The 20,706-nt window shown below is 36.7% G+C and overlaps 1 protein-coding gene across 4 annotated transcripts in view; it reads right to left on the reverse strand.

Annotated features, from left to right (window-relative positions):
* Positions 1 to 7,392: 7,392 nt before the first annotated feature.
* The window catches only part of LOC139142688 (solute carrier family 12 member 4-like), a 63,156-nt gene continuing 49,842 nt past the window's right edge, over positions 7,393 to 20,706 (reverse strand). Inside the window, exons 16-27 of one of the 4 annotated variants that reach the window (XR_011554445.1) lie at positions 19,453 to 19,557; positions 18,815 to 18,903; positions 18,151 to 18,230; positions 17,154 to 17,242; positions 16,337 to 16,443; positions 15,525 to 15,823; positions 15,108 to 15,215; positions 13,879 to 13,977; positions 12,360 to 12,417; positions 10,742 to 10,911; positions 9,979 to 10,112; positions 7,612 to 9,005 (exon numbers count right to left, since the gene is read on the reverse strand). Coding sequence is in view for 2 of the 4 variants with exons in the window: in XM_070712750.1 (XP_070568851.1) it covers positions 8,914 to 9,005; positions 9,979 to 10,112; positions 10,742 to 10,911; positions 13,879 to 13,977; positions 15,108 to 15,215; positions 15,525 to 15,823; positions 16,337 to 16,443; positions 17,154 to 17,242; positions 18,151 to 18,230; positions 18,815 to 18,903; positions 19,453 to 19,557 (1,372 nt within the window). In the remaining 2 variants the exon portion in view is untranslated. Of the gene's footprint in view, positions 9,006 to 9,978; positions 10,113 to 10,741; positions 10,912 to 12,359; positions 12,461 to 13,878; positions 13,978 to 15,107; positions 15,216 to 15,524; positions 15,824 to 16,336; positions 16,444 to 17,153; positions 17,243 to 18,150; positions 18,231 to 18,814; positions 18,904 to 19,452; positions 19,558 to 20,706 lie in introns of those variants that run through there. The other 3 variants (XM_070712750.1, XM_070712751.1, XR_011554446.1) reach the window with 3 other exon arrangements.

Raw genomic sequence — 20,706 nt, forward strand, 5'->3', positions numbered from 1 at the left:
TATGGTAAAAGGGACGTTTCTTGGTATTCAAAATACCCATGTGAGGGCGCTGTTTTTAAAAAGTGGCCACCCGCTTAAAATCCGTGATTGGTTAGATTTTCTCTTCCCATGGTAACTGTGGCAAAATTGGAACAGGTGACAGTATACCTGTAATTCGTGACAACACCAGCCCTCCCTCCTTGTAATTTCTGTCCAGTCCCTCATTTCGCTATTTCGCCGGTTTAATTAAAGTCAAGGACTGGACCAAAACGGAGTAAACAGTCCGGGTTATGTCCATAGAGAGGATAGTACGATTGACCAATCAGCGAACCTGCCGCCGCCAACGTCATGAATACTTAACCATGCAAACCTTGGCTCGTACATTGCAACGAGTTTGGAACTTTTCGGCTTGATTTCGCCCTTTATTTTTAGCACTGGGTAGTTTTTAGTTGTAGACGTTATGCACAATGTTCAGTGCGGCCGAGATGGTGACCGACACAAGTTGTTAGTACATTGAACATTACTTATTTGGATGAATTTCCTGGCCGGGTACGGCTCCTAGAAATCAGCATTTGACCCTTGTAAATCTACAGTAAGTTTTTGTCGCCAAATATCGCCTATTTTGGTCAAATTTCAATTTAACCTTGCCATCTGCAGTATGCAGAATTTTTCAAGCTTTACAAAGATGGGTCAACTGTTTTAGTCGGTCATCGGAGCACGATGGAGCACGATTTTTTCGATCACCATGCGTTTCCCGGTACGATTGACCCTTCGCTCAGAAAAACGCGCGCCGGATCAATCGCCGTAAAGTTAACCAAAAGCTGGAAAAGAGAACGAAAAACGTCCAATAAGTCTTTGTCGAATATGGTCAAGGGTAAAGAACTCAGAAAACTATTCCTGAAGAAATCTTACAATTTTAACACGGTAGAACGTCGCCAATCGACTGGAGCTAAGATACTTCCGGGTAGCCAACAGTCTCACTCGATCGGTGGATCTGTCAGGTCATATCGCGATCTGAACAAAGTGAACCAACGTAACCTTTGACCCTTGTTACATATACAGTACGTGATTGGTTCTTGCCTTAATTTCATTACATATACGGTACGCCATTGGCTCTTCCCTACTATCCTCTATATGGACATAACCCGGACTGGTAAACGGAGCCAACAAACCCAAAAGGGAACCACAAATACCTTTAAATGATTAACTCTGATACCTGACTGGGGCCAAACGAGACCAAAAGTTAACTACAAAAGTGTAAAACAACCACAAAACACATATCCCGGGACATCCATCACCTTTGACCATTGCAGTACGGTAGGTGCTGATACCGTGAGCTTTACGTATCATTTATTTTCCAGCAACTTACAACTTACAACCCTTGGCAGGGCTTATTTTGTCTTCATACAAGCATAATTTCTGTCTGTATCAAGTAGCCTTGATCAACACTAAAATGGCAACGGGTGTACTTTCAGTTTGTGATTTTGTTGTTGTTTATAAAACTGTATTACGAAAATTTTAATGTTGTCACTTTTAGTTTTAAAATGACTCGTTCTTTTTTAGTTCCATTATGTTTTGACGACAGTTCTCTTTTAACAGATATGTTGACATTGGAAAGGGCCGTTTATAGTTTGGTTTAGCCAGGCAAAAAGAGCAATTTATGTTGATCAGACTGGCATTGTTAATGTTGTCATTCACCTTAGTTTTTCTTTAAAATAGCCGAAGTTACTTCGTTCGCATTGCATACGACTTTTGGAAGCGGGAAGTTTGAGATTGAAGTTACAAAGCTACTATGCGTAGTGACGCACACTCGATCGACCTAGAAAGGCCGATTGGGAAATCCATCCGCATCAGTGCACTTTCTACATTTGCCGAAACAAACACACTTTCCCCGATCACAGTCCCTCGAAAAGCCTGCACTCCTAACGGTAGGGGCGCTCTTCTCCATATCTGGTTTCACAAAATTGATTCCGATTCTGGTTCAGTAGTCAATCAGGGAAATGACCGAAAAGACGTCGTCGATATAGTCGATTTGGAGGACTTTTGGTTCATTTTGGCCCCGGTCAGGTTCGTTGGCTCCGTTTTGGCTCAGTCCTTTACACACCCGAACTAATCTCCTCAAAGTTTCCACCGATACTGCTTGAAAGTTCAAAGTGATTTCTTTCACAACTCAAGCTCCAGTTCAGCATCATTGCTAAGCTTAGAAAACTCAAACTTTGGCACTACTTTCTTTACTGACTATGTAATTACCGCAATAAAATCTCCAGGCAGGTTCCACTGACATTAACAAGAAGTTTAGACAGCGCACAAAAAAAACCAAAACAATGTGCGTTTCCCTTCATGAAGGCTTGCCCAAACCAGACTGTTGAGGGCCCATCAGTGTAGTATCAGATTAGAAACTGTGTAGCAAACCAGTGGCTATGAGATAGTATGATTTTATGTCAGTGTAATTTTGGGTATTAACGTCAAAACAACAAGAAGCTGTTCACCATTTCATTATTTTTTTATTTCAAATCACATTCAGTAAGTTCATTCCAGGAAATTTCAGAATAAAATAAATTGAATTAGGCATCACTAGCACTCAAAATTCTGAGTTCAAAATCTCAAGTTTATAAAAATACTTCAAAAACATCAATACAATAAAGTTATTTCTCAAATATACACACATGTGAAACTTTATACATTTTGTCAATTATAAATTACCTATGAGGCTTGGAAACTATCAAATAAGTCCCTGGTTCTGCCTCAAATCATATTAAACATTTACAAACAATTACAAAAAGCTCTGTGTAGAATGTGCTACTGGCAATACATCTTACGCTTGCAATATTGTGTTCAAGGGTAAACAACTAGGTGAAAAATGTTACTCTGGTATGAGTGGGTAGTGATTAGGTGAAATATGTATATCCTAGCATGAGTGGGCAGTGATTGGGTGAAAGATGTGTACCCGGGTATGAGTCGGTGGTGTTTAAGTGAAAGATTTATTATATCCTGGTATGAGTGGGTAGTGACTGGGTGAAAGATTTGTACCCTGGTATGAGTGGGTAGTGATTTGGTGAAAGATGTGTACCCTGGTATGAGTGGGTAGTTTATTAGGTAAAAGATGTGTACCCTGGTATGAGTGGGTAGTGATTAGGTGAAAGATGTGTACCCTGGTATGAGTGGGTGGTGTTCAGGTGTATCGGTGGGTAGTGATTAGGTGAAAAGTGTGTACCCTGGTATGAGTGTATAGTGATTGGGTGAAAGATGTGTACCCTGGTATGAGTGGGTAGTGACTGGGTGAAAGATGTGTACCCTGGTATGAGTGGGTAGGATATGTGCAATAGTTGCTAGTAAGATGGGGTACCCTCCAACTGGTACAACATAACACCTAGTAAGTAAACCTTCTAAACTGTTTGCACAGACATCCAGCATCCACTCTATTTTGGCAGAGCCTTGCTGTGGCACACTATACCGGTAGATTTCAGCAGAGCCTTGCTGTGGCACACTATACCGGTAGATTTCAGCAGAGCCTTGCTGTGGCACACTATACTGGTAGACTCCACATGTACAGTTATGAGAATATTGTCTTTCAAGAGACAATCAAAGTCTACTGTGGTTAAGTTTTTAGTAGGTAGCACCAATTCCTTATTGGCATTAAAATTTGCCAACAAAGTGCATGACAAATAGGTCTATATCTGTTACATCAGAGTGATGGCAATCTGAAATGACAATGTATCAACTTTATGTACCACAAGAATATCACAAACTTTTGTAGATTTTGTCGCATTGTCTTGATTTGTTCCTGTATAATAAGTACTTGTGTCAGAGGGAAACTCAATTCAAATGTTTATGACATTCAGTGAAATGGGATTCACTTTACATCACAAAGACTGCTTGATATAGTCTGCTAAATTCAACCAGCTAAATTAAAACATTAACTTTTATTCTTTTGAGATTAATTTTCTTCAGTCATAGATTATAAAGGCATAAAATCACACATGCTTAGCTTTCATCAGAAGTTTTCAGATCCATCCCAAAGTTATTTTCAATCCGATGACAATTTATAAAGACACATCAAATATTCTGGCAGAGATCAGAACTTGGCAATTCAACATTTCAACAGCAAATATTTCCAGCAAGCCACATTATATATGCATCCATATATATACATAAACTATTCACACAAAAAGTGAAGGGTTAATTATCCTATCACACAACTCTCTGTGTGTTCTCATGCCTATGATCCTATTTACCTTTGAAATAAAATAAAAGCTAATTATTTTTGCTTGAGACTTCCACTCTCAAAAATAAAAATGTTCTACACAATTTTTCGCACCACAAAAAAATATACACTAGCAAGCACAAATACCTTGAGAGAGCAAAGTTATATAAAGTACTTTTTTACATCATGTTTTTCAAGAAAACAGTAAAACCTTTCAAAAATACTGGTACTACCGTACTTTGTAATAGACACTGATATTTTTAAAATGGTTTCATTTGGAAAAATGCATATACTCAGGATTCATTGAAACAAGCTGTCAGCGCACATGGAATTTCTAAAATTCTATTTCAACTTCATTACTTTCTTGGAACAAATAATTTCAAAAAAGAATGACAAAAGGCCATAGCAAGACATTTTCAGGCATTGAAATAAGAAACAATACAGTTAGAATATGTACATGTACGATATTCTACGACTGTGTGTATATAATGTGCCTTTTCTCAATCTATATAGAGACACATGCCTTTTTTTTCATTTTCTTTCTCTACTTTTTTTCCAAAGATGCTGGGGTGTAATCTCATATAACTATACTGTCTTGTGTTCTGATGATACAAAAATAAAACCTTATATACAGTGCGTTTCACCTAGGTACCGCAACTCAGCGTATGAGACGGACACAATCCACGTACAAAACAAACGATAAGCTTGGGTATCACGACACATTTGAAAGTCACCGACTCATTGATTAATTACAGTAAACCAGCATGGGGCAGCCGCTCTGTCTAGACTGAGAGATACACTTGATCTACAATGTGTGGCTTTTTAGTTAGTTTCTGTTGAGAATACCTTCACCTCTTGAACTCTTAGCTGAAATTGTAAAAGAAACAGTTACATTGTAGATCAAGTCTAGTCAACTGTTTATCTCTCAGTCCAGACAGCGGCTGCCCCATGCTGGTTTACTGTAATTAATCGATGAGTCGGTGGCTTTGAAATGTGTTCGTGATACCCAAGCTAATCGTGTGTTTTGTACGTGAAATGTGTCCATCTCATTCGCTGAGTTTGCGGTACCTAGGTGAAACGCACTGTAATTGTTCCAATAGGCTATTATCTAGTGATGGCATGTCAACTCAAAGGTGTTCACCCCATACAAATGGCTTTTTCTAAAAGCAAGATGGTGCTTGAGTTGTTTGGAACCTATTTCTGTTACATTATTAGTCCCCACGGACACCGTCCGGGGGGACTTATAGGTTTGGTCATGTCCGTGCGTGCGTCCGTGCGTCCGTGCGTCCGTCCGTCCGTGCGTCCGTCCGTTCACGCAGATATCTCAGAGATGCAAGGAGCGATTCATTCAACTTGGTACAAGGATTACTTCATATGTCATACAGATGCACGTCGATTTGTTTTGTGATGTGATCCAATATGGCCGCCAGGCGGCCATTTTATTACAATTTTTCATGTACAGAGCCATAACTCAGACATGTTTCAACCAATTTTATTCAAAGTTGGTACAAGGACATTGACCAATGTCATAGATATGCAAGTCTATTTGTTTTGTGATACGATCCAATATGGCCGCCTGGCGGCCATTTTATTACGATTTTTTCATGTACAGAGCCATAACTCAGATAGGTTTCAACCGATTTTATTCAAAGTTGGTACAAGGACATTGACCAATGTCATAGATATGCATGTCAATTTGTTTTGTGATATGATCCAATATGGCCGCCAGGCGGCCATTTTATTACAATTTTTCATGTACAGAGCCATAACTCAGACATGTTTCAACCAATTTTATTCAAAGTTGGTACAAGGACATTGACCAATGTCATAGATATGCATGTCGATTTGTTTTGTGATACGATCCAATATGGCCGCCAGGCGGCCATTTTATTACAATTTTTTCATGTATAGAGCCAAAACTCAGGCATATCTCAACGGATTTATTCCAAGTTGGTACAAGGACATTGACCTATGTCATACATATGTACGTCTATTTGGTTTGTGATACGATCCAATATGGCCGCTAGGCAGCCATTTTATTACGATGTTTTCATGTACAGAGCCATAATACTCAGACATGTATCAAGCGAATTTATTCAAAGTTGGTACAAGGAGATTGACTACTGTCATACATATGCATGTCAATTTGTTATGTGATACGATCCAATATGGCTGCCGTGCGGCCATTTTGTTACGATTTTTTCATGTACAGAGCCATAATACTCAGGCATATCTCAAACGATTTTATTCAAAGTTTGTACAAGGACATAAACCTACATGTATGTCATACATATGTAGGTCTTTCTTGTATGTAGGTCATTCTTGGCCATTGAGCGCTATCTGTATCAAAGTATTTTTATCACAGACCTAATTAATGAAGAGGACTCTATCCTCTCTGAGGACATGTAATCAAAGTACCCATTAACAAGTGGGGACTGTGTCATCAACGATGACTTGTTCAATGTAGTTTGGTGATATTATTAAAGGAATACGTAATACACTCCAGTATGTATGTGTCCATGCAGCGTTTGGTGACACTTCATCTTTTCATCCTGTCTTTGCATGAAACTTACATAACAGCTGATGAAGTTAATGATGTATCTGTAAAACTTTCTTCCTCATAAAAACAACGGGGCTTTCTTAGGGGACCTTGTTTATTTTCCAAGGAATGGACCCCTGGGATCATGTTGATTTGTAAAATTGTTCAGCATGACACAAATCTTCTTCAGTCTTGCAAAAATTCTTTACAGAATCTGAGAAACATTATTGTCGTTGTTTTGTGAACTAAACCTTTTTCGGAAGCTACATGTTTACATACATTAATAATAGCTTTGGGCCTCCTTTGGGTGATACCTTTGAGTACCAAATATTACTGTCAAGTAAATATACAGTTTACATAAAAATATATTCCAACATCAAAATTGTATACATATGTTTTAGGAAATAGTCTAGCACCATACAATAGTTACTGTACAAAATTGATATTCAGATCATGTGACATTTCACAAGCTTTCAAAATCCTCTTTCTAATGTTGGGGAATTCTGGGGATTACGGAAGAAGTACAGGAAACAGTATTCAGAACTAACAATTTGTTTGAATTTAACAAAGTAAATATGACCTCATTTAACCCTTTGAGTGCTATTATTTTCCAACCAAAATTTTAGAGTAACATTTCACCACCATTAATGATTTTGTCTGTAATGTTTTTGAAAATTTTGGACCAAACGGACATCACGTTTCATTGGCTACTGTTTTTGATCAAAATTTTGGAAAAATCTGGAAAAAAATTGACCGGATTATATCCAATAAAGGCGACAAAAAATTGACTCTGGCATTCAAAAGGTTAACGCCTAGAGCACTGCAATTTTTTCCAACCAAATTTTAGGGCAAAATTTGCCAATTTTCCTGAATTTTTGTGTAATTTTAAAAATAAGTTTGGACAAAATGGACATCATATTTTATTGGCTACAGTATTTTGCCACAATTTTGGCAAGAAGCTGAAAAAAAATTGACTTGAGTATATTTCATTCAGGTGACAAAAATTGACTTTGGCGTTCAGAGTTAATTATACTATGGACTCTGTAGAGAAGTACATGAGTACTACGGATATTTGGGTACAGCTGTGCACTAAAGCATGAACTTTTATTCTAAAGCTTTGCATTGTAGTTGGATAGGACTGACTGTTTCAGAACAGTCTGTGCAAGCTTTCAGTATTCTCACCCTTGGGTTATCATTTCTCAGTCTGCATGCAGCCTAACAGAAGTAACATCCTGTTTTTGAGAACACACATACAAGGTCGGTGTAAAGTAGTTTAACTGGTGTTACTTACATGAAAAAACCTTACAGCATCTGAAACAGAAATCAAACTATGTTTTTGTTGCTAGAGAGAAATTGACTTCATGCAGACAATTTGGATCTTTAATAAATTTCTAAGTACTTTTAACAAAATAAAACAACAAAACCAAAAACAAATCTCACCAAGCAACGAATAATCAAAGAATTCATGTGATTAAATGCCTTTGAGTGCTGCAATTTTTCCATCTGAAATTTTAACGTAACATTTTACCAATTTTTGTAAATTTTCTTTGAATTTTTTCATATTTTTGGATCAAATGGACATAACTTTTCATCGGCTACAATTTTTCACCAAAGTTTTGAGGAAAATCTGGAAAAAAAATTGCCAAGAAAAAAAGTTGTTGGTGTTGTGTATTCTATAAGGGAAACTTTTGGCTCTGGCACTCCAAGGGTTAAACACTGAAAGACACTTGGTGTGGAATTCAATAAACTGGAAAGATGAAAACTATTTACATTGATGAGACTGTATCTAGTTGCTGAGTATCTAGAATATTTCCTGTATGTTCATAACTTTTCTCTATGACTGAGAAACTCGTAAGAAGTTTGTACAAAGTTTTGAAACCAAGATCACATTAAAAATGCATTGATCCCTCAGGTGTACTTGACTTGCAACTATCTTGAAAAGTTCTGTCTGATTGGTCAGTCTCTTTGCAACAGCAGGTACTTGTATTAACCAATCAGAATTGAGCTTCTGTACTGTAGCAGTATGCTCCTGTACTAAACAGTCATGTACACTTTTGGCTTTCCAGTGGCAGACTTCATGTTCACTTCATAGATGTACCATCAGTTTGAAAACGTGGTGAAAAATACAAAACAAATGTAAGATAAAAACCCAAAATAGATGGCTGTAAAGATTGGCAGTACCCTGATAGAGTTAAGAGTAAATGGTGATAACTTCTTTGCCAGTGCCACGCACCAGGAGAACTTTCTCCAAGCCTTCCGTCAGCATTTCAAGATATTGGATATCTGAACATGGAAATCAAGGATTAGAATTGTAAATTTGAAAAGTCAGAATGCATCTAGTGTGATGTTTACCCCTTTAAACACCATGGTTTGGCCTGTACCCCTTGTTATCAATGGTGATTGTGGACCTGTTTACAGGGAATGAGGGGTGAACAGGTTAAATTTTCAAATATGCTTGTTTATAGTGTTATATATGAATAATTATATCATATCAGTATATTGATGGCGCAAATACAGTGATCTGATTGGTCAAGACATGAAAAGAACCGTGGTATATTCGCGATATACCATGGCCTGCACATGCGTGAGCTCTTGGCTTGAGCAAAAATCCATTTTTGACCACAATTTCAATATATTGTTATGATACAATAGCAATAAATCACACCCAGCAACGGTATCCACTCAATTTTGACCAGTAATACGTTCACTTCATATATGAACTGGGTGTGCTTTTATTGCTTAAATTTTATCGCAAGTTTTATGACAAAAACTAGCCAAGTATAAGAAATGGATGTTACACCCATGAATTTTACTGTTCTTTCTGTTGATGAATATATGTATTAAATTAATCTTTTCACCGCCATGGTTTGGTCTAAACACATTGTTATCAATGGAGATTTTGAATGATTGAAGGTGAGCTAGTCAGGGCACATCACAAGACTTGACAGTTTGTATATCAAGACAGATCAGGTAGGATGTCATTGACCAGACCAAAAGAGAAGTAGATTGTATCAAAATATAAATAAACAATTAATATCATCAGCATTCATGTGAAATAAGTGGCAGTAATAGACATCTAGGCTGTACAATCCATCGGGCGTTATCAACTAGACTTATCTTTGCATCACAGGGCTTACATGTACGATGTGTACAGTGGTACGTTGTATTCAGTACATGCATGTATACACACTCATTTGTAGAGAGTACATATTTCACCTGCAACACAAATCATCTGCCAGTTGACTATAAAGGATACAATTATGTAAGCCTGACTTGGCCTTTGGTGGTCCAGGTAGGTTCATGATGACAAGCTGTGCCTCACTGGATTTCTCTGTGATTACTTGGTTCAGTTTCACTGCAGTGTGCATCTTCCGTATAGAATTTGGATCACTGCCATGGAAATAACAAAATACAGCAACTTAATTTTTTATCATGTAAGATTAATCCTTTGAGTGCTGTAATTGTTCCCACAAAAATTTTAGTGCAACATTTTTACCAATTTTTATGAATTTTTCTGTAATTTTTTGATAATTTTGGACCAAATGGACATCACATTTCATTGGCTACAATCTGATATCAAAATTTTGACAAAATCTGAAAAAAATTGACTGGAGTATATTTTCTAAAGGAGACAAAATTGACTTTGGCGCCCAAAGGGTTAAGCAATATAGATGTGTATATAGTGATGCTCTTTGACAAGATTATCACACATTATAAGTCATAAAGGATCCAGCACTGCACTGGCCATCTACACTGGTGCTCTAAAAATTTGCAAGAAAGAATGATTGTGTCGTGCAACACTGTAATTTACACACAAGGTTCTGATCAGAAGAAACTGTTGCACTTATGAATGCACTGGACAGAGCTGTGTAGAAGACTGCTGCATATTTGGGCTCTGTACTGCCTATTCGAGAAGCACCAGCAACTACACAATATTGTGTAGTTGACACAAGAGGGCGCTATATTCATGCTAAAGCGGTGTCTCATCATCTACAATTACAATGTATGAATTTACTCACACTTGTACATTTTTGGAAGCCCTTGATCTGATTGGTCCATCCAAACTACTGAATGTGTACTGGTTTAACGTCTCAATGCTTTCATCTTCATCGGCACCAGTAACAAAGGTAACTTGTTGGCCACTTGATTTGGTATCGTTGGGATGACAGGACTCAAAGATCACTTGTGGCTGAAGAAAGTGAAGATAATCAAGTGTGGACAGTCACAAAAATAATACAAAAAATACCAAAAACCTGTTTTTTTGTACACAATGGGTATATAATGGCAAGGAAGATGACAACCTAAATTATATTTTGCCAGACCCAAAAAATAAACACGTGACTGTTGATTGGATTTTTATGGAGCAGCAACAGAAGTAGCTAGTCAATGTTTTTTGTTTTTTACTCTTTTTGATTTTTAAAAAATCACACATAATTTTATGGCCATGAATCCTGAGTAAATATATATCACTAGATAGCAACAAACTATGAATATCCTTTTCAATGACTTTGTAATTTAACTAGATCACAGCAGCTGATGAAGTGTTTGATTCAAATGGATAAGTAGCGACAATCATCCTGTTTTGTGTTATACATTGGGATTTTAAATAGGGAAGAGAAGCCATCATAGTTAAATGTTTATTATGTTTGACATTTAACATGGTTTAACTTGCAGAAAGACACACAGATTATAAAGTATGTATAAGGAGCAGTAGAATCAGAGGCTAAATTTTACTCATTCAAAAAGTCTTTATCTATTGCACTTTGAAGAAGGTGGCATTAAAATATAAAATAGACATTTGAAGAGTTGGAGTGTAGATGTAGATATTGTAACAATGCTAAGTAATACTTGAGATTGAAGTTTAGCATATACATATCGTGTACTCAGAAGTCACAATTAGTTTTGATGATGGATCAAGATAAAGCTTTGCAGTGATCAAACCCGTCATCAAACCCATTGTTCTTTACGATGCTAGCAGACCTATTTACAGGGAATTGAGACAAACAGCTTAATTAGTTTCAGAAAACCAATTTCTCTTTGATTCAACTTTCAAATAGACAGTGACTTTCGGTGAATGTATTTCCTGGTCAACTCTACAAATTATGAAATTGTTCAAACATTGTTTGAGTAACTTTTTTGCCTCAATGGCACATTATATTAGCATAGGAGGTATTGAAGAGCTATATGGCTCCATGACTTTTGAGTGTACATAAAGATTCTCTGAAACTTGACCTTGTATATCAGAATAGACTACTTTCTACAACTAGTGACCATCTTGCCAGACTTACATACTCCCTGCACAAGTCAATTACTAGCCAGGTGAAACAAGTAAACTCCAATGATACATACAGTATTGTATCTAGTAGTTTCCATGAAAATACTGACTTTCATTAATTCTTTACAGTGTAGATAATACAGAATGTCTTGTGTTATGAGACAATATCCTGCAAATATTATAGCTGTGCAAGATGTCATGTTGTACAGAAATTAGCCTGTTCTGTTGAAAACTCTCTATAAGTGTCCCTACATGAATAAAAGTGTTCACCTTAATTCCCAGTACCAAAGCGGCAAATATCACACACTATACATGCAAAAGTAAATTTATATTTATCGGTGACAAAAATCAAACAAAATTACCATGGAATAACCATTTCTGGCATACTGGCGAGCTGGCAGGCTGTGTATGGCAAACATGCTGTTTGTTACAAGCACAAACATAACAAAGCATAAGCACAAGTCTATACAAGAAATGAAGCAGGTACATTGTATGTCCTTTACACGTAAATAAAATGTTCTATGATTAAAGCTACTTGATTTCCACAAAATCATAGAAACAAAAAATCTACAACATAAAGTTTGGCCATAAGCATTACTGATATTGTCTGGCCCAAATAATGTCATTAAGAAGAGCAGAAGCAAGTGCCGTCCATGAATTCAAAGCATAACAACATTTCACAAAGAAGGGGTACATGTGTTTGTACCTGGCAATGAATGCAGTACACACAAAACGGAAGTACAATGTAGATGTGAGAACACAACCATGCATTGGTACATGTATGGCTGTAAATCTATCAATGTTTATCAGAGGGAGCTCCTCAATGTTCCTAGTAAGAAGACATATATCAAGAAGCCCTGAGTTCTACTTGAACCCACAAACCATCATGATTTGGTCCAGTACGACTAGTTTAACTGAGGCAGTTGGACCACCACACATTCATACAAATGGTGGGTGAGAAGGTTACGATGCAGGCAAAGTCTTGTATTAGTGGACTCAGAGAGTATAGGAATTGTTGGAAAACAACATGAGGCAATCTACTGATCTATTGATTGTATGGTGTAGAAGTGATGGAAGGTGTGTTTCTACTATGAAATGAAAGTTACTGATCATGCAGGATTCCATCTAAAGATGATAAAAAAGGTCTTGATACCTTGCAACCATTCAATTAAAATTCAGATGAGTCATTGCTTCGATATGATCTTGAGATACATGTATCACTGATCTGTGCTGTACAGACGTACAAGGCCAGGTAGAACTCAATTGACAATGATACCAACACATCACACTCATCTCTTCGCATTATTAGTTGCAGTGCACATACATGGCGGGTGAAAAGTTTTTGGTTGATTGAGTCACTTACAATTGAAGGACTTTCAAGGACTTTTTCAGCGATTTTCCAGGATTTTGAAGGGATCCAAATTACCACTTTCAAGGTACCATTTGTACAATTTATCATTTTACTTATATCTCTACTGACCATCCTTTCACTTTTGAAAATTATGGGTGGTTTATCAATAATCAAGTACTTTCCAGGACTTAGTTTCATTTTCAAGGACTATATTCCAGGACTTTCCAGAAGGCTTTGAAATTCCAGGATTTTTCCAGGACTTTCAAGGAACGTACAGACCCTGAATATGGTACAGTAACAGACAAAGGTTATGTCGACAGAGATATGTAAATGTGTTAGTAATGATGTTTTCTACTCTAAACCAAGATCCATGCATCACTACGGCTCTACATGATGCAAGCAGAGCAGAGCAGGCCATTATACTCCCCAGACAATTAAACCATTTAACCCATGAAAACTAACGATGGGACAGCTACGATGTAGGCGAGAGCAAGCATGTGATGGACAAAAAGAGTAAACAATATACAAACTTCAAAGACTTTGGTTGGTTCACGCTCCCACGACAACATCCTTCTCAGTTTTTTCATACTAGGTTTCCTAGAGTGCTGCATGGAGTTGTCGTGATCACTCTGTTTGTAAACAGAATACCAGACAATGTTGGCAACATCAGTAGCTCTGTACTTACTCTACTCATTACAGCACAATCATAGTATATATTATTTCTTTATCGGGTGTTGGGAGAAAGTTTATAAATATTCCAGGAAGAAAATGAGGAAAACATATAGATAATGGAAATAATGAACAGAGATTTAAGACAAACATGTTTGACATTCATCTTCTTAAAGAATGAAGTCTCAAGACCGCTTTCTTAAAGTTAACTAAACCAGCCAATGTTAATAAACTTAGCAAATGACCTTCATTTGCAATGAATTACTGTTACACATATATACAACATATTCTTTTCAGCAAACCCTGTAGATGAGAGTAACCACTCAATACTGTGGTTGTGCTCCGCTGGTCTTAGATGCCTTTGATAATAAAATAATATACACATAAAATCCCCTGTGATAATGTTACATTGTAATATCACTTGGTATGAATCAAGCAGTCTTCAGGTTTGCTCTCATTTCCGTATTTACTTCAAGTGATGTAGTTGATATTAATTAAAATAGGATAGGTTATATTATACAATCTAAACATCAGGATTTATATTTTTTCTCACTTTACCACCAAGGCTGGGAAGAATATATAAGCAAATATCAGTAATATGCCATTTCATGTCAATGCTGCATATGCAATGTTCCATTGCTCATTAAGGTAAAATGAGCCTCAATGACTGATATTCAAACTCTAATATTTTTACAATACTTTACTAGTATGCTGCTTGTATGGATTTATTGAAAGATTGTGGAGTAGATGTTTTCACTGTCTATTTTGATGAAAATTCAAACTTTATCATTTGTGGAGTTTTCATAGGAATAGTGGCTGTTTAAATTACAAATAGCCATAATTTGTTTCTCTTGTATCTAAATTTGAAAGATAATCCCCGATTTTTATTCTTGATTTTGAAAGTAAACAGTTCAAATTCTCCTGAAGGAAACTTTAAACTTTTACAGTTTAAAGTTTCCTTCAGGACAATTTGAGTAAAAGTTTAAAACTTCGTATTTCAAAAACCATACAACATCAAACTCTCAGGAAGATTTAAAAAATATCTTTACAGAAAATACATGTGAATGTACAACTTCAGTCTACTGCTTACCTCGTTTGAGATTTGGCTTTTTGTTAGTTTCATCTGCCGTAACACTTCACTTCTCTCATGCATCTGTATGGTCCTCTCATATGTATATGCTGAGATATCACTGTCAGGCTGGACAGAGGGTCACATGGTGTGGAAACAGATAGAGAAATATGGCATTATATGACACGAGTAACAGGAGAAATAGTTTCAGTCTAGAATAATTTGATTCTCCATGAGATTCTCTTTCACATTGTTCAAAACAGTAGTTAGCTTGGGCACATTGGTGACAATTTCAGTTGATCTTATTTGTTGTCACAAATACCGTAGTTTGTATATGATGTGAAAAAAGTGGCATGAAAAATATGCTATTGAACAAAGGGAAAAATAATTTTTCTCTGCTGCAGAGGAAAAAACTGATTTTTGATTTTAGTCTCTTACCATTTCAACAACTACAACTTTGGCGTCAATTCTCAGATGATAAAAGAAACTGGAAAGATCTTTTTTCATCTTAATACTGTTATCCTGCATCTGTGCCACGGCAAAGATCCGTAATTTACAGTTCTTCCACACTTTGTGCTGTTTGAGCAGGAAAGGTAGCAACACCAACATGCCACCATCATGGAGGATCCACCAAACATCAATGGTACCACTGACTCTATCCTTGGCATCTGGGAATTCATTGATTCCCTTAGGAACCAGCACTGACATCTCTGCATGTCTGGCATTCTCAAGGAGATCTACAAATTGTCAAACACATCAAAATATACATGTAAGTTGTCAAAAAATGCTTCCTTTTTCCATTAAAACCCAATAAAACCCTGCTCAAATTAATTCTGTCAAATTCCACTCAGTACACATGCTGATATAGTCCATGCCTTCCGATTTTAAAACTTTATGTGCAATCTGTGTAGGTATTATTGAAGAACAAACTTCAAAACACACAAACATACAGTAAGCTGGAGTAAAAATATTGAAGGAAACCATTTAATATGCACAGCAAATCATGATCACCATATGCTGTCAAAAATAAGATGATTTCTGGTATGTTCATTAACAGTGAAAAGAAGTCTAGGAGAAGTATTGCTGTATGCAATTTTTTTATTATTGCACAACTGGAGAACTAAACAGAGTGTACCAATTATTTCAAATAAACTGTGTTTTCTTAATCATAATTCCTCTTTCTTTACATGCAGCATAGACAATCTGAATGATGAAAGCATAGTACTACAGAGGTATAGATCGAAGCTTACCAAGGAAGACTTGATAAGTCTGGTCATCTTGGCTTTCTTTCCATCCATACGGCCATCCAACCAGCACAGTGTTTGGTCTCATTCCTCCAAGACCAATGGTCTGAATCCTGCAGAATCAATGACCATTATTGATGTCAACCGTGTTTTCAAATTCAATGAAAAATCTGTACATTAACTACATGACTAACTTTTAACTCTTTCACCATCATGGTTTGGCCCAAATTATTGTTATCGGTGGTGCACGGTGAGTGTAGACCTGTTTACAAGGAATTGGGGTGAATATGTAATAACACGATTAAAATTTATATGGTTCAAGCTGAATAATGGTCCCACACAAAGTTGTAGTGCAATTCAATGTCTGCTTAGGGGGCATGTTTACATTCATTCACTATGAAAAGCACCCTAAGACTAGTAGCGTTTGTCAAATGAGCAGGATGCACCCAAGTGTCTCCTGGAATATCATTGCTACACTGCACATCAGTGGGTACAAAATGTACACTTCATGATGGAAATCTCAGATAAAAATATAACGAATAGCTGTGAGTATTCTTCGCCTTCTTAATATCTTTTGTTGTTGTTTATGTAAAATTGTAAGAAGATGTTTTATTTGTGCGGGTAGAGCTCTCAGAAAATGCACATAATAGTGTTTTCAGGTACTTTTAGATAATTTTAATTGTACAAATACTACTTGTAGAACAAATTGTTTCTTCAAAACAATGAAGAAAAATGTGTGTGTGTGTGTGTGTGTGTGTTGTGTGTGTGTGTGTGTCCTCAGTTTACAGGTTTTGACCTAATTGATAGAATAAAACAAACTTACAGAATACTAAGGCCTTCAGTGACATCCTTACTGACCATAACATTGTTGAAGCCCTTGACCTTCTCTTCTTTCATGGTGGCCTTCATGGTCTGTATTCAAAGTACAGGGAATGACATTTGTCATTGAAAATGATAGAATTTTAAATGCAAAAAAAAATGAATGGAACACCCATTCCATTACTTTGACCCAGCAGAGAAGCTTTTGTTGGCATCGCTATACATTCACAGTGAACATTAACGGAATGAACAATGGATGATTGCAGCCATAATTTCATTGGCTGTGAAATACCATGACTATGCTGGCATTTAACCCTTTCACCCCAAGTTCCCTGTATACAGGTCCAACTTTACCATAGTAAAACAATGGATTTCGGACAAACCATGGTGGTGAAAGGGCATTTGAAATCAACAGAACAATTGTATTTATGTTGCAGCTGAATGTTACAGAACATTGATCACCTACTAAACTACCCTGAGCTGTCTCTTACTACACAACCTACTACAAATACTGTAGTATATGCCATTGTTTTATTGGAAACCAGAAAGTAAATGCTTCCTTGATGAAGTGTATTCAATACTACAGCCATATCAGATAAAGGAACCACAGTCTTCTGTTTATACACCTGGTTATTCTGATGTCCACGAAATACTGTGACACAGTCATCTTTTTGACATGCATGTGAAACTTCAACAGTGTCTTCTACTTATGAAATTTTGTGACCTCAATTTCTCTGGATAAAGATCCTATTTGCCACTCAAAACATTCCAAATCACCAACAAAACCAATATTCGGTGACTACAGAGTTATGATGATACACATCTTGAAGAAAGTTTTAAACTTTCTTTTCAAACTTTCCTCCATATTAGGAAACTTTAAACCATTCTCTTTCCATTTTCAATGCATTTGATGTTTGTCTTGGACAGATTACCAGCTGAGAAGAAACTACAGACATTAGAGACAGATTCCATGCACATTATAGCATGAGCACAGTACTCACCTCTTTAGCTTCTCTTGCCTTATCTTTCATATCTCCATATTCACCTTTCAGAACAGATGCTACAATGCAGAGCCCTCTACCTGAAAACATCAAGAATTGTGCATTTGTTGAAATAGAAAACTACCGCACACCTTGCAATCTTTACACCAGTATAGTGTGTGACACCTATTTTTATTTATCACTTTACTGCTCTTGATTGGCTAAAAATTCAACCAGTAAAAATATGATTGCGCTAGCAGAACTAATTTCAAAAAGTCAATATATGATTGAGCTAGCACACCTAATTTCAAAAAGTCAATATATGATTGTGCTACCACAGCTATAATTTCAAAAACGTAAATATATGATTGAGCTAGCACAGATAACTTCAGAACAGTCGGTTGCGAAAAATACTTGTACACAGCATCAGATACATCTGAGCAAAAATGTATCACTGAAGTGAAATTCTAGTACTTCATTACGAGTATCATTTCAAAAATATCAACCTGAAAAGTACAGAGATGATGAATTGTTTCATTTGCAAGAAAGAAAGACAACAATTCATTTTGCTGAAGGGGTAGGGGCTTCATTTTTTTGTGAATAACAAGGCCATTGGTGATGAAATTATAATGCTTTCAAATTTGACTCTACTCCAGTATCACGGTATTTTTGCAGACAATCTTACCTGCTTTAAGGTGACCAGCTAGATTGATTAATTTCCTGTACCGTGGTTTGAGCTCCTGATCTAACTTCATCAACACCAACAGCTGTGGTCTGATCACATTACACATCCACAAAAATCATTTGTAAAATTGTTATCACAAACAGCAATATGAAAGAGAATTCAGACAAGAGTGTCGAAATGTCATTGTCTATCTGCATCACTATGGCAGGAACACCATGAAGTTTAAGACTCCTACATGTATTTGTTTTAATAAGAATTAGGAAAACATATTTTTTGAATTAAGTTCGGACAACATTCCATAGTCTTTGTGTCTATTTTAGTGTTCAAAACATAATGACATATCAGATAATTGTGCTTATCATCCTTTAAAAGGTCTAACACACTTTTTTGAAGCCATGGTGTAGCTATCACATTAAGAAATAGGTACCACTGGAATATACACTCATATAAGCCGACAGTTTGATATATGGTACATACCGGTGTGGGGAAATATTTATCATGTTAGCCTATTATATAGGCTATCGAAATATGTGTTTGCATACATGCAAACCATATAAGCCTACATTGATACCACTATATTCCAATGGTATCAATCTGTTAAATTGGTGCCACTATATGTAAAGTACTGTTAGCCTTACCTCCAGTTCTTAGTGTGTGGTTCTACATCCTCTATCTTCAAAAGACTGTACCTAGCAGTTGACAGTGCTAAACCTCTAAGGCCATCACCCCACTCTTTCTTGGCTCTGTTTTCAGAATATGTAATATGTACCACAATTAACATAATGCTTCAATACAACTGTCAATACAGTACGCATTATTATTTTTTTTAACCTGTCCATTTGTAAACATTAACTTTTGAACTTCAATTTTGAGTCACACCAATTCAATGCACCAAAATTGTTTCTAGCAAATAATATGTTGTAAGAAATTTGCCATGGTTACTATTTACTGAATTATATGCATTGAAATTATATTAAGTATTCATTTGTTTTGATCTTCTAGCCCTCAGTCCCTGTACATAGGTTACAGCTGCTTGTTTGGTAACAGTGTGTATCCTTTACCTGTTCACCCCTGTTCACAGTAAACAGGTCCACAATTACAGTGTTCGCGCTAGCGCTCGCCATACTCTCAAAATGCAAATAAAACTCTCATTTGGCGAAAAATTTTTTAAAGTCATTAGCCACGCTTGCGAATTGAATTTTTCGCCCTCAAAATTGTTTGGACACATCGTCGGATCAATCACTCAACTACCATCGCGTCCGCACTATACTTCCGGGTGCTGGAAACGACCCGAATACTCCGTTCACCAGAATAGGAATGTATATATTTTATAGGGTGAGCAAATTCACTACCCCGAACTCACGTGCTAGCAGTTTTTACCGCCGGGCAAGTAATTTTTGGTACCTCTACTAGCCCGATGGGCTAGCTTAATGTAGGAGACAGCTGAGGAGAGTAGCAAAGTTGATCGGGAGCAAACAACATGTAGAAACGCATTGCCTGCAGTAAAATGAACAGAGAGACGGACGTTTCCGAGCCTATGTAACTGACATAACAATTCCTCATCTAAGTTCAATTTCAAAGGACGTATACAATTCTGGGATGAATAAGACGAATTTAAAGCCCCAGTTTTGTAACTTTTAACCTTTTTTTATGTTCGAAATTACATATTATTCTCTTACTGCATCGTGAAATGCTGTTCAGTAAAGAAATAAGCCAAATTTGTGCTCCTGTAGTGACATACAAACGCTAAATATTGCCCGATCGAGTTGGATTGCCGCGCGGGTTTGTTGACAACTTGTAGGCTGTGCACATGATCGAGAACGCCGATACTGATGACATCATCGAGCCTGCAACATTCCTGGGGCCTTGCCATGCCACGCCACAGCCACACT

The sequence above is a fragment of the Ptychodera flava genome, chromosome 10 (assembly GCF_041260155.1).
Source record: "Ptychodera flava strain L36383 chromosome 10, AS_Pfla_20210202, whole genome shotgun sequence".
Classification (NCBI taxonomy): Eukaryota; Metazoa; Hemichordata; class Enteropneusta; family Ptychoderidae; genus Ptychodera; species Ptychodera flava.